Raw genomic sequence first — 13,692 nt, forward strand, 5'->3', positions numbered from 1 at the left:
ATGGTAGTCAGGGAGGGTAGAGTCAAAGACGATGAAAGAGAGTATAACTAAGAGTGAAAGAGGAACAATTCCTTAAATGGTGATTGAGGAAGCTCGGACATATCTTGATATCTCTGCTGCTTCATTTGTACTCCAGTTGGAAGAAACCGCTAACTAACTGCAAGTGCTAGATATTTTTCTACCTTATTTTTTTTACTTTTATTTTTAGGAGTTATGACAGAAGACATAATATATGCTGACCTGAAATTTGAAAACAACCATGAACTGGAAAATATCAGAGATCCTGAAAATACTAAGGAAAAAGGTGTAGTATCTATGAAGCTTCTAAGATTTATTCTTGCTGTAGTAGATGGGATGGGAAATGCTTTTAATTATATGTCTGAGGGACCTTTGTTAGTTTTGCTTCTACCAGAAAAGTTATACTAATTATAACTGTATCCTGATTTTTGTTGCTGTCATGTCTGCCTGAACTTTTTAGTGTTTAGAATGTATACCTGAAAGAGTGATCTTACTATTTCACAGAAAAGCCTATTACTGGGTATTGTACTAACCTCCACAAATAGCCCTAATTGTCTAAACCTCAAGTTCAAGTTAACTGGAATTAGTTTTTAAATTGGGTCAGTTCCATCTTGTTCCTCTTTGCATTTGCATTCAAGTTTAGAACTCCATCATCTTTAACTGACTCACTGTATTTCACTTCTGAAGTTCTATACCAGAATTAAGGCACTGGTCTTTGAAAAGACTATATCTGTTAAAGGACTAAATATGTTTTAATGTTATATTTTAAAACCTAATTTTAATTTACTTTTGCTTTATTTATGTCAAACTGCGAGGATAAGCTCTAGTTTCAAGTTGTGCAGCTCATGGGAACAAAGGAAATAGAAAGAGCTCACTGTGCAGTCAGACTCTGGAGCAGAGGTTTGCAAACAAGAGGGCAACTCACCTGTGATTCAAAAGAAATTCTCTGTGGAGTTCTATATCAAAGATTAGGTGGTCTTTCTTAATATTGTTATGTTTTTGCGTTACCATTTTATAATTCAGAGGCTAAAGAAACTAAAAAAGAAAAGTCTGGATTTTGTGCTCAGAAAGCATCATTCTGAGAGGGCACAGCACAGGCTGTGCATTATTTCACCAACATCAAACCGAAACAACCACGCTGATTAAATAAAACCATTCTAAAAAACTGAGAGTACTGAACAAGAAGGAGGACCCAGTCCAAGGCCCCTTCAGCTATGCAAGATGTTGTGAAAGCAAGTGTTAGGTTACAATGCACAGTCCAGAGGGCATTGCCTAAAGAAACTCTTGAGGCAAGACTTAATTAAAACAGTCAGAGCTAAAAATACTCCTTGGTCTTGATTCATATTGTTATCCAGAAAATATTTTGTCTTTGTTTATGAAATCTCCCTTTCTAACTAAAAATTCCTTATCTCTTCTCATCTAAAAACTCCAGGAAGCAGGGACTACAGTGCTTTCACTCTTCAGCTTGGGGCTATGACTTTGTAGGGGTAGGAACGATTTATTTTTGTCCTTTAGCTCTGATTTTTATGAGGCTATTCAGCAGCCTGCCTTAAGGTGTGACATTTCTACTACTGAAGTTCTCAAGGTACCTAATACTCAGATTCAGAGCATGGGCAGAAGTACTTAGACCTTAAAAATGTCCCTTTGCCTCAGTAGTCAATACGCATTCTTAAGTCTTGTAAAGATCTATGAGCTATGTGATTCTCGCATGCAGTAATTATTTCTGAGTTTTATGTCTGTGAGATTAGACTTTGGAAAAGAGAAAAGAAAGCAGATGTTCTTTCACTAGGTGAAGGACCTGGGTATTTCTCTCTTACGCAAACCAAGTAGTCAGAGCACTTCCTTAGATGGGGGTTGCATTCTGTGATGAAAGGCAGATGCTGGGAGAGTTGCAAATGTATTTAGCAAGGCTTTTGTCTGTTTCTCCCACAGTATTGTCATTCTAAAGCTAAGAAAGTTATGGGCTGGATGGTGAACTGTTAGGTGAACTAACCAGGTGGACTAAGGGGCTCAAAGGGGAGTAACTCCTGGCTCAACATCTGACTGGAGGCAGAGTTCCTCAGGGATCCCTCAGGGGTTGATACTGAGTCTATATTGATTAGTATCTTCCTCAATGACCTGAAAAATGACAGGGTGTGTCTTCATAAAATTCCTGATTATCCTAAACTAGGGGTAGTGGCTGATGCTACTAAGTGGCAGAGCTCATGAACCTTGAGAAAACTGAGGACTGGGTGAGCACAAACACCAGGAAGCTCCACAGCTTGTTGTGGACTGAGGCTGGACTGGTTCTAGCCAGTGGTACAGACTGGGAGCAGGCTGGAAAGGATCTGGCATTTACGGTGAAGGGGAGGCTGAATGTAAGTCAGCAGTGATCTATGTCTCCATTCAAGACACCATCCACTGCACAGTCTTTCATCTGAATATTTTTCAGCTTGAGTTTCTGTGGTCTGAGGTCTTGTACAGCATTCTGCCCAGGATTGCTTCACCACACAAGCTGACCACAGGAATATTTCTAGGAGAGGCACACTGCAGTTTCCATTCCTGAATCTTCAGCTTGACACAATAAGTATCAGTTCTTATTCCTTCAGCAATTCAGTCCCCAATTTTAGATACCCATTTCCTTTTTCTAGACTGGCAGTTTCCTGTCCACATTCCCATCCTATTGCCTTTATTGGATTAAGTCAGGCTGGCTGCAGTTCTTCACAAAGTCTGTGCAGTGGCGACTTTAATCTACCTTAGATTTAGTTCTTCCCGTAAAAAAGAATGCTTTTTCTCCTGCCTTCAGCACATCTTAACCTATGAAATCTTCCACCTTCTATTAAAAATACACTTTTCATGAAGTACCTACTTAAAATTTCCATTGCTCAGCAAAATATGATTCCCTTTTTCTCCTCATTGAGTGCTAATTTCTGTATCGAGGATGTAAGCCTTATTAAAGAAAAATTCTCTTTCAGTTCCTAGCTGGAAATCTCAGACTACCATAAAGTACCAGCGGATTTTACTGTAGCACTCAATTTAACCAGGTGACCACAGATCTATTCCACACATCACAGATTACCAGAGCCGTACAGTGCATATTTGTTTCCAGCTTTGAGCAATCAGATCTCCAGATGTTGCAAATACCTCGCTTTCTCCATATCTCTCTTGTCACAGTCCATGGCCTTTGAAACGATCAAGGCTGTCCAGTCTACACTGGGCTGTTGTGGTCTCTCATCCTTTTCTTCTCTTTCGGCAACTTTTGCTGTGTGCAGAGACTCTGCAGCAAAAGGAAAAGCGTCTGTTTATTGACCAGTGCAGCACAAAGATGACTGCACGTTAATGAGGCTAACGTGTTCACCATTGCTTAGCACTGCATCTCCATTTCATGACTGAATTCCTCCCAGGGTCTCCCACTTCAACCCGCTCTTGCCAACCACTAGTCCTGGTTTTCTTCATGCTGTGCCTGGCATTGCTGATGGTGCTGGTGATTCTGGCAGTTTTATGTAAGTACTGATAAATTTCTGTTTGCTATGGGTCTCAAGCTATTGAATAACATCAGACTGACGTCTCCTCCAGGTGCTACTTCTCGTTCAGCTGAGAGCAAGTAACTGGGCAACCAAGATATTTTCCCTCACTGCAGCACCTTTGACCTCTTCTCGATGTGAGATGAGGCTAGAAATGAGCAACTTGGAGGGGATCTCGAAAGGGGTGGAGTAGGACATCCATTTCTTGCTCTGGCTGCCACTGTGTGGTCCTGTGAAAAATGTATCCACAATCCTGGTGCTCTGACTAATGATGGAGTGAATTGCTCTTTGATAACTGTGGATCTGAAGGGAAGGGAGAGACTTTGTGTCACAGTAAACAGGGTGTGCCCATTATGTCCCATCCTCAACAATTCCACTGTGACCCAGAGCTGAAGTTCACAGTTTTAAGAAAAAAGCACATCCTGAAAACCAAGCTAAGAGAAAGATACAGAGTGGAAATATACGATAAAAGGTGACACTTTAATTTTGTTGCTCACTCACTGCCAAATCATGAAAAATCCACTGTGTAAATGTTCTCCATCTCAGCACCCTTTACACGCAACTCTTCAGGGAGGGATAACATTTATCCCAAATGGTTTATTTATCCCTCATGGCCCGCTAAAATGTTCCCTATCTGCTTAATATCCATTCTGAAGCGCAGCACTGGAAAATGTCTTATTGTGAATTTCAGTTTTCCAGATTCCCAAGGACTACAGGACTCAACTTAGAGACCTCAACATGACAAAGAACGAGCTGCAGGCAAATTTCTCAAATATGCTGCAAGTAATAGGAAATCAACTGTGCTTGGAAGGCAAAAAAACCCTGAAAAATAATGGTAAATCAACAAGTTTTGATGAAGGCTCTTCTTTCAACATGGCAGGGGAGGAAATGAGATGTCTTTTCTGTGTCTTCTCCGATGTGACCACCTAGAAAGCAGGCAATGAGCACGTCTGCTTCATGCAGTGCCTGGAGAGAGGTGCTCAGCCTGGCTGCCATGTGTGCAGGCATGGGACCTGATAGTGGAACCAGGGTTTCGGTACATGGTTTCCTTTGAAAAGAGCTCTGTGGGATGCTGTCTGCACATGACAGTTCTCACTGGCACTATTTCAGGGATCTCTCCATGATGCTCTCAGCTGCATCTAACAGACAATTTAACAGCCGTACATGAAAATTCAACATCTGACTGCACTCTGTGTGAAAAGCAGCCCACACACAGAACGGTGCTAGTAGTGACCTCAGGTGAGACAGGGATCTCCCAAAATCAGCAGTGATGTGTGCTGAAGCGTAGCTAAACCAGCCTGGGAGTTCACTCCCAGTCTCTTGGCTGTGTCCAGCTCAGGGCTCTTTCTGGTCAGTTTGCCACAGCCCAGTTACTTCAGCGGCATCTGTCAATGAGCCAGCCAGAAAATAGCTCTCTTCGGAAATTAAGCTCTGAAGAGCTGGGTCGTGAGGCAAAGAGATCATATTGTCACTGTCAGGAAAGGGAATTCCATTTGTCTGGCTATTGTTCTGCAGACAAGCTGTCTAGGTCTCCCTTTCAGTCAATGAAGAGGAACCAGTAGGGCAAGGATACAGTCTATTTCCTCCCAAGAAAGACACCTGAAATGACAGAGGGAGCACATGTGAGACATGCTTACTTCTTTCCATTGGCTAAAATGGGAATCCAGGTGGGTTGACCCATCTCACCTTTTGCGGACTCCTAAAATCAGGCAAAATAAATCCCATTTGCAAGACCTGAATCTCTTCCCAGTGCTAAAGGAATGGGAGAGGTAGGGGGATGATTCAGTTTTCATCTCTGTTGTTACCTGACCCTCCTGTGGCTACAGTGGGATTTAGACTGAATAAGGACCATCACAAACATCCCCAGTTCCTGTAGACCTTTTCATCACTGACTGACACTGATGTTTAGTGAGGGACAGGCAGGGAACAGAAACACTCCGATGGTTTTCCTTTTCCAGGCCAGAACTGTGCACTCTGCCCTGCAAACTGGAAGTGGGAAGGTGGCGATATGTGTTACCATGTGTCTGACGAAACGAAGCCATGGGAACAGAGTCTCCAGTTTTGCGCCTCACGTAACTCCACTCTTCTGACAAAAGGGGCAGAAAACCTGGTAGGAACTGGTTTGTTGCTCTGGTTAGCATGGAGGAAGTTCACACACCCTACCAGCTACTCACCTCACACATACCTTTCATAAATGGCACTGAGAGTAGCTGTTTTTCTACAGCGATTGGGTTGTCCTGGGCAGTGCTAAGGCATAGGACTGGTTGTCACCACACAAAGTAGTTTCAAACAGCTGGCTTGCCCCAGCTTGCCGTGAGGATTACTGGTGAAAGCACGCCTATGGCTGTTTTGTTGCGCACAATGCTTACAATAATTTAACAAGTATTGCAGATCCATACAAGGATTTGGGAAGATATGAGTGTGAAAGCCTCTTTTAACCTTGTATCCCCAAGGTCAAACCAGAGTCCTCCCCATTTTGTGGAAGTTTTTTCCACAAAAATTTGGTCTGAATTTTTCAATCAAATTCAAAACGCGTGGCAGCGAGCTGCTGAAATCTGGCCTAATCTTTTAGGAAATGAAAACAATCTGAGGTGTAAAGAGAAACTGCCAGGTGTAGAGTGAAATGAGTCTTGTGCCTCTGAATGCCAACAGATGCACTGAAAGACTGAAGACGGAAGTGCCCCGATAGCTGGCAGTCAACACTGGGCCTGCCTGCTCTCCAGCACTCGACCAGTGCCAGTTCTCCTCTGATTGAGCTGCAGGCCATAAGGTTTCTCCCAGAAGTAGAGGGGAGCAGCTTTATTCTCACCCTTCCAAATTAGTAAAAGAAGAGACAGTGAGGTGCCGCCTGTTCTTGATCATGACACTGAGAGATGGGAGGAAAAAAGAGAAAATGGAGAAGTGCACTGGGATTGACAACGATGTGACGGAAGGAAGACAACAACAGAAACACTGAATTCAAATCCTTAGAGATTTCCCTCAAGCAGTAGTGAGAAAGGCAGCATTATTCAAGTTTTTATTCTTACCTGTCCAGCTCAGAGGATTTTCTAAGAACAGAACATCACTAAATGCTTAATCTTAAGACCTCCTCTAATTAGCATGCTCCAGCTTTGGCAATAAGTGAATGATGCTAGAACCAAGCATGCTGGTTCAACAGACCAAACCCAACAGCTCCCTGCAGAGGCCTCCTCTTCACTGTTGGCAAATGCCAACAGAGTAAAGGGGGAACAACAATCCAGTGTTTCGGCCAAGAGGTTTCGTCCCCAAGAGTGATGGGACTGCTATTGCTCTTCAGAGCTAGAAGTGTATGTCCTCTCCTATTAGAATCAACACTACTGTCATTATTCCTTTGGTACTAAGATTCTCCTTTAAATGCAGAACTTGCCTGGACCGGTTAGCAAGTTTTGGTACTTATGTTCCTCAAGCAATTTCCATCCATATTTTCACCATTTGAGCCTAAAACTTTGGGGTTTGTGTTCTTTTTACTTTACACAGGAATTAATAAAAAAGGGTGGACGAGAGTACTGGCTTGGACTGAAATTTAGAGCTCCACAGGGAGACTGGTATTGGGTGGACAACACAGTTTATACAGGAGAAAAAAAGTCTTGGTAAGTGTGCGGCTTTCCTGCAGTACCTAAAGTTGGTCCTCACCCACACACAAATCCCAGTTTCTCTGTCTCAGAGGGCACGCCGAACAGCCAACTCCTGTGCAGCTTTCTCTGCATTCTAGGTCTCAACTCTCCATTTCAGATCTTTCTTGGACTCAAACAGAACCGCTTGCAGGGTGATCTAAGCACTAAGGGGGCTGGTTATCTCAGTGGTCTGAGCGTGGTGCTGGCAGCAAGGACAAACACCGAGGTCATGGGTTCGATTCCTGCTCCGTCCCCATGTGTTGCCAGGTCTAGTCGAGAGCTGGCGTCCCTGCCCCAAACAGGGAGGTTGGACTCGATGATCTCTAAGGTCCCTTCCAGCCTATGCCATTCTATGATTCTATGATTCTATCACTAGGAAAAATAAGTGCCTGGAAATTTTAATTCCACAGTTTAGTTTCAGATTGAAGATAAATATGTGGAGCACTTACATATGTTCGTCTTGCACTTGACACCTGGTTTCAGTGACGACACATGGATAAAACTCCAATGGAAAGGTGTTTCACTTCATGCATTAAATTTTTTTGGGGGTTGTATGAGACTCTATTTATTCTCTAGAATCGTTTCACTCAGTTTAATATATTATTTTAGAAATACAATATATTTTTCTTGTTGCTTTCAAACCCAATTTTCCATCCATATTTGTGCAGTCTCCTCTCAATGTTTCTATGGAAACAGCTACTGAAATCCTTCAGGCAATACCTAGGAGTTAGTGTTTCTTACTTGGAGATACAAGAAATTATTTGGGATCCACCCTAGTGGGATTCCTGGGAGGGTGCTTGTTGGCATGTTTAGGACATTGTCAGCCTCCTAGGAGCCGATGCATGATGTTACTAAATGTTTTATTTCCTTGTTGGGGGTGTCTGTTCTTTGTGAAAGCCACATAAGAAATTCTTGCAAAGATGACTCTTTCTGGAAAGGGCAAGGATGCACCATTTGAATGAGGGGAGATATAACTAAAGATTTTTCTTCCCTAGGCTGTCTAGGTATGATGGTTATTGTGGATATTTTCATCCTTCTGGTCTATATAGCTCATCATGTACAGACAAGCATTACTTTATCTGTGAAAAGCCTGCCATCCAATTACAGCGAGGTAACAACCATTGGCAGGAGGACTGGTTTGTCAGGCTAAAATGATTAGAAGTCGTTCTGCAAGGTAGGCCGTTTTTGAGAACTACCACATGAGAACCCTGATATGTTGGATCAGACTTAATGCATTTCCCTGATCTCATTCTCTTTTAGACATATGTAAAGGAAACGGGCGTGGTGACGGGCTTCCCAAGAGACCCAAGTCTGTTGTGCCAGATCCAAAACTGCCAAATGATTAACTCAGTTTTAACCAACATAAGTGACGGACAAAATGGCCAAAAGTGATGTCCAGGAGAAAAAGCAGAGTGATAAGACAAGCATATAAAGATGCTACTCCTCTCTCAGCATCCACTGAGCCAGTCCTAATACCACTTGCCAGCTCATAACTGTACAGCTGTAACATAACACACGTGATGAGGATTAAACACTTCCAGTCAGGACATGCTTCTGATGTCTTGTTGGTCTGACTGCTTTAACACAGTGGTAGGCTGGAGTACTGTTAGACGCACAAAGCTATGAAAAATTCATAGAATCAGAAAATCCCACAAGTACAGAGAGCATGATGATGAAGCCCATTTTTGTTAGTTGATACTTTTGTTCTTGCAGCAGGATCTGTTCTAAAAGATGACAAAAAAAAATAAAACCCCTATATAATTAACAGGCTGCTTACTGAATTCAGACCTCTCAGAAAAATACAAGAAAATTAGTTTACCCCCTGTTGTCTCTCCAGAAGTACAATCAGGTTGGAGAAACATTTCCCCTAAGGTAATTCATCACATGTGTGACAAGTTGTTGCTAAGACTGAAGAGATTACTGTCAAGAAAACTTGCAATGAAATTTAGTAGCATAGACACACTTGATTCCCAGTTATCTGCAGAAAATCTCTTTTCACACTAAGGTGCCAAAATACAGTTTTCAGGCCCAATAGACAAGTATGTTTTGTCATATACAGCATGAGGTTTTTATGAGGATATTTTGGAATTACCATGAATTCCACACTGACTGCTACTCCTTGTGTGCCTCTTTGTGTAATATAACTGACTGTAAGCAGTCTTTACTTCCAAGTTTTCCATCAGGCTTTCTCTTTGTATACAGATAAGATACAATGTGAGAAATAAAAACAGCCAGGGATAATTCTGCTCTGAAAAAAATCTATCATTTGGCAGGAAGAATAGCCCAGTCATTTTCAAACAGGAAACTATAAACTTTATGCACAAAAGCAACCACAGTAATTCCTCTCTTGCAATTTCCTTCCGACTCACCCTGTCACTGTGACGTGACTCATCTTGTTCACCCTGGAAAAGAGAAGACTTCGGGGGGACCTAATAGCTGCCTTCCAATACCTGAAAGGAACCTACAGGAAGACTGGGGAGGGACTTTTTACAAGAGTGTCCACTGATAGGACAAGGGGAAATGGGTTTAAGTTGAAGGATAATAGATTCAGATTGGACCTTAGGAAGAAGTTCTTCAGTACGAGGGCGGTAAGACTTTGGAATAAATTGCCCAGAGATGTTGTGGCTGCCCCCTCCCTGGAGGTGTTCAAGGCCAACTTGGATGGAGCCTTGAGTAGCCTGATCCAGCTGAGAGGCGTCCCTGCCCATGACAGGGAGGTTGGATTAGATGATCTCTAAGGTCCCTTCCAGCCTAGGCCATTCTATGATTCTATGATTCTATGTAGAGGGCAAACGTTGGACTTGATGATCTTGAAGGTCTTTTCTAACCGAAACTGTTCCATGACTCTAGGTCTAGGCAAGTGCTGTGTTAAGGAGAGTTGGACACTGAAGATGTTCTAGAATTACTGCTCAGCACTGGAGCAAGGCACTGCAGAGAGCTAGTGATGGAGAGTGAGAATGGATAAGCCACTCCTGCACAGTGATTTCTCTATGCAGTACAACAGCAGATCAGTTCTCAGAGTGGTTTGGTCTTTCTCTGACACAGGCAGAGGGTCATGTGAATATTGCCAATCTCCTGGCCTCACCTTTTCAGTTCTTTAGCTTTTATTTCAGTGAACTTCTGTAAAATTAGATTTATTTTTCATTTATTTTATAACAGTGCATGGAAATGATTTCTGTGCATCCGTTGTGTTACATTTGTGCTGTGATTCATGAACACTGAACTCAACAACTATTTCCAGAAGATCTTTTTTTAAGGAGCTTAATATCCTGGTGTTTTCTGTATTTGCAGGGTCAGATAGGTTAATAGTTAAGTGAAATAGCCTGAAGTTCCAGCCAGAAATGAAACCTCCCCATCTTCACATTCAGGAAGAGATTATCCATCTTTAACAGTGACACTTTAACTCCTTAATTTTCTTTCAGTATGTTTCACATTTACTATGACACAGTAATTAGAACAGAGACAGCTTCCTCCATGGTTTCACTGGAAATGCTGGAACGTGAACCATTCTCATCACCTGGGTGTTGGTCTCACTGATGTGTGCCCCTACTCCCAAAGTTCTGCTATTGCAGGAAAGAAATGTGATGTGCTGGAGGTGGAGGATGAGGAAGATGGCACTTGTTTTAAACTTACAACCCTTAGCTTCACTGATTACTCTGTGTTATTCCAGCAGCAACAAGTGTTCTGTATTTAAGTCTCTAACCAATTGTGTTGTAATAGATAGCAAGTATAGATGGAAATTAGCTTTTCTATTTAAATCAGGGCATAACTTAAATTTGCATGTTCAAGTTGACAGCTTTAGCATCCTTCTAAACTTTATTGTATATTCTTAGATAAATGTTCATAGAAACAGCAGAAAGTACAACCATAATGGAGTATTGTGTGCTATTTATAATCATAGATGATATTTTTTTCTTAAGCCTATCTTTCCTCCAAATATTTTTCCATTTACTTCAACACAGAAAACAAATTCCACTCTTCTCTGGAGTATTTTTTTTCATTTTGGTGGGACATCTATTACAGCAGGACACTACATGAGAGGAAGACACTATGATTTTATTAGATAATTCAGGCCTTGGAAGTGGAAGGAATTTTCTCAGCTATAGGGAGTAGAAAGGTGCCCTGTTTATCAGTCTTAACAGTGAATATAAGCTCTGACAGCAGTATGTATTTTTATTTGTTAATAGTCACAGTTTTTCTATAAATAATCTGAGTGTTAGCTAAAGTAACGGATTGTGCCCATGGAATACCTGAGACAATAAATGATGACTTGAGCACTGTTGCTACTCCTTGTAAATTCACCATGTGGCTTAAGTGTGAAATAAACATTATTGCTGCTATTTGCAGGTAGCATAGATCCAGGGCTATCCGTTGAGAATGACCAGTTGACAAGGAGGAGGGAGGAAAAGCTATTGAGAAATAGCAGCCAGAAAACCAAGGATAAAATAGTGAGTATGATCTAGAGTCAGAGCTTCCCAGAAAGAAACAGGTTGGCAAGCTCAGAAAACTCTTAAAATGACATTATCATAGGCACAAAGAAAATGTAGAGGAGATAGACTTATGACCAAATTAGGTTGTGAGGCACCTCTGTTTTTCATCTTTTCCAATCTTTTGCTGAAGAGTGCTAGCTCTAAAGTCTCCACAGGGCCTTATCCATTTGGATTTTGGAAATCTCCAGGGATGGAGCCTCTCCAGACACAGTGCTGAAGGGAAAGAATTTCTTTCCTCATACCTAACCAGAAGTTTCCCTCATGAAACTTGTGACTGTTGCATTGCGTCCTTTCGCTGTGCCCCTCTGAACAGAGTCTCTCTCCATGTATGAAGATCATTTAGGTAGTGGAGGAATGAAATAAGGTCCTCGTTTAGCCTCCTCTTCTCCAGGCTAAAGAAGCCTAGGTCCTTCATCCTCTCTGCAGATCCCTGACCAACTCCATGTTCCTCTGCTGGACTCACTGCAGATAGCTGACATCCCTTTTGAACTGGGAAGCTCAGTACTGGTCACAATACCCCAGATGTCACCTCACAACTGCCGAGTAGAGTGGAATAATCACTTCTGTCAACTTGCTGGCTGCAGTTTTGCCAACGCAGCCCAGTGCTGGTCGGCTCTCGCTTCCACAAGAGCACCCTTGAGGACTCACGTCCAACTTGTCCACTGGGACCCTGACGCACAGCTGCTGTTTAGTCCATCAGTCCCCTACCTTTACTGGTGCATGGAGTTGACTGTTACAGGTGCTGGACTTCACGTTTGCCTTTGTTGAGGCGTTGCATTTACAGCTCATTCCTAGGATTTTCAGGTCCCTTTAAAAGGAAACCCTACCCTCTAGCACATCATTCACCACCCCAATGTGGTGACACTTACAGTCTCTTCAAATTACCTTAACTGCTGAGGGTTAGGATCCTCTCCGTTAATTTTGGATATGTAAATTTTAGTTGTCAAATCTGTCTGGATTTCTGGGAACCTCTGGAGGATGTTTCTTCCCAGCTTATTTCCCTGGAGGTGCTTGCTCTGATCCACCGGACTCCAGTGAAAAAAAAAAAAAAAAGAAACCAAACCAAAAAAAAACCCCACAAAACTCAAACAAACAAAACTTGAGTGTTCTAGAATAGATAGGAAAGAATATTAAAGAAAACTGCAGAACACTGCTTCCCAAAAGGGAAAAATGCATATTTATTTTTTTTTTAAAAAGATTTTACTCAGAGGATAGTCAGCTGTAAAATTCTGGAGAACTATATTCCTGATTAGACATTGAACCACAATGGAATTTAGGAGAAAGAGCCTGAAGGAAGATGCACTGTTGAATGTTCAAATATTGCAAACATTTAGAAATCCTAGTCAGAAGTTCCAGAAGTAATTACCCGAGACTAGATTGTAATTTTTCCTTTTCAAGGTGGAGGAGACTTAGAGATAATTTTTTCGTGTCCAGGGCAGTGTGAAGTCCAAAACTGAATCTGTTCACCTGTTTTAGGAGAAGAAGTTTTACTCTAAAACACTGGAGACTCAGTTTATAAATATTTACATAGATAAATAGATATTTTCTCAAAATGTCTCCAGGAAATTCAGAACAGTGATAACAAAATTTCACTAAGATAAAGGGATAAAGGTGAACTGGTGTTGTCAGAGAGCATGTAATACCAATGCATGGTAAGAAGAGCTGCTGGGTTTTTTGCTGAATTTTTTTTTGCTTGCCCCAGGAGTCTCTACCTCATCTTCCATAGGGTGGCCAGTGGCCTTCACTTTCATCACTTTGTGCCTGGTACTGCTGACAGGGCTGGTAACACTGCTGACCCTGTGTAAATACTGTGGGGTCCTGAGCTGCTGCTGTGGGAGTCAAGTCCAGATATACATCTGCTTATTCTCCCACTGCAGACTGTCCCTGGTGTCCCTGTTGCCTCAAAGGAAATAATACAGCAAGAAGGGCAACAGTACAGCTCACCCCTCTCCCAAAGAAGTAACCCTGTGGCTGAGTGGCAGCACAAGTCAGTTGAAATTGCTAGTATCTGCACTGTTAATTAAAAACATTAACATTAATGTTAATTAA

General features: G+C 42.0%; 1 protein-coding gene across 1 annotated transcript; it reads left to right on the forward strand.

Moving 5' to 3' along the window:
• Positions 1-213: 213 nt before the first annotated feature.
• On the forward strand, positions 214-8,308 carry LOC104277810 (C-type lectin domain family 12 member A-like). Its single transcript, XM_009874570.1, has 6 exons — positions 214-304; positions 3,402-3,500; positions 4,213-4,356; positions 5,480-5,631; positions 7,017-7,129; positions 8,203-8,308. Exons 1-6 carry the CDS (start codon positions 214-216, stop codon positions 8,306-8,308), a joined length of 705 nt encoding a protein of 234 aa, XP_009872872.1.
• Positions 8,309-13,692: the final 5,384 nt, after the last annotated feature.

This window comes from Apaloderma vittatum, unplaced genomic scaffold (assembly GCF_000703405.1).
Source record: "Apaloderma vittatum isolate BGI_N311 unplaced genomic scaffold, ASM70340v1 scaffold14630, whole genome shotgun sequence".
In the NCBI taxonomy this organism is placed as follows: domain Eukaryota; kingdom Metazoa; phylum Chordata; class Aves; order Trogoniformes; family Trogonidae; genus Apaloderma; species Apaloderma vittatum.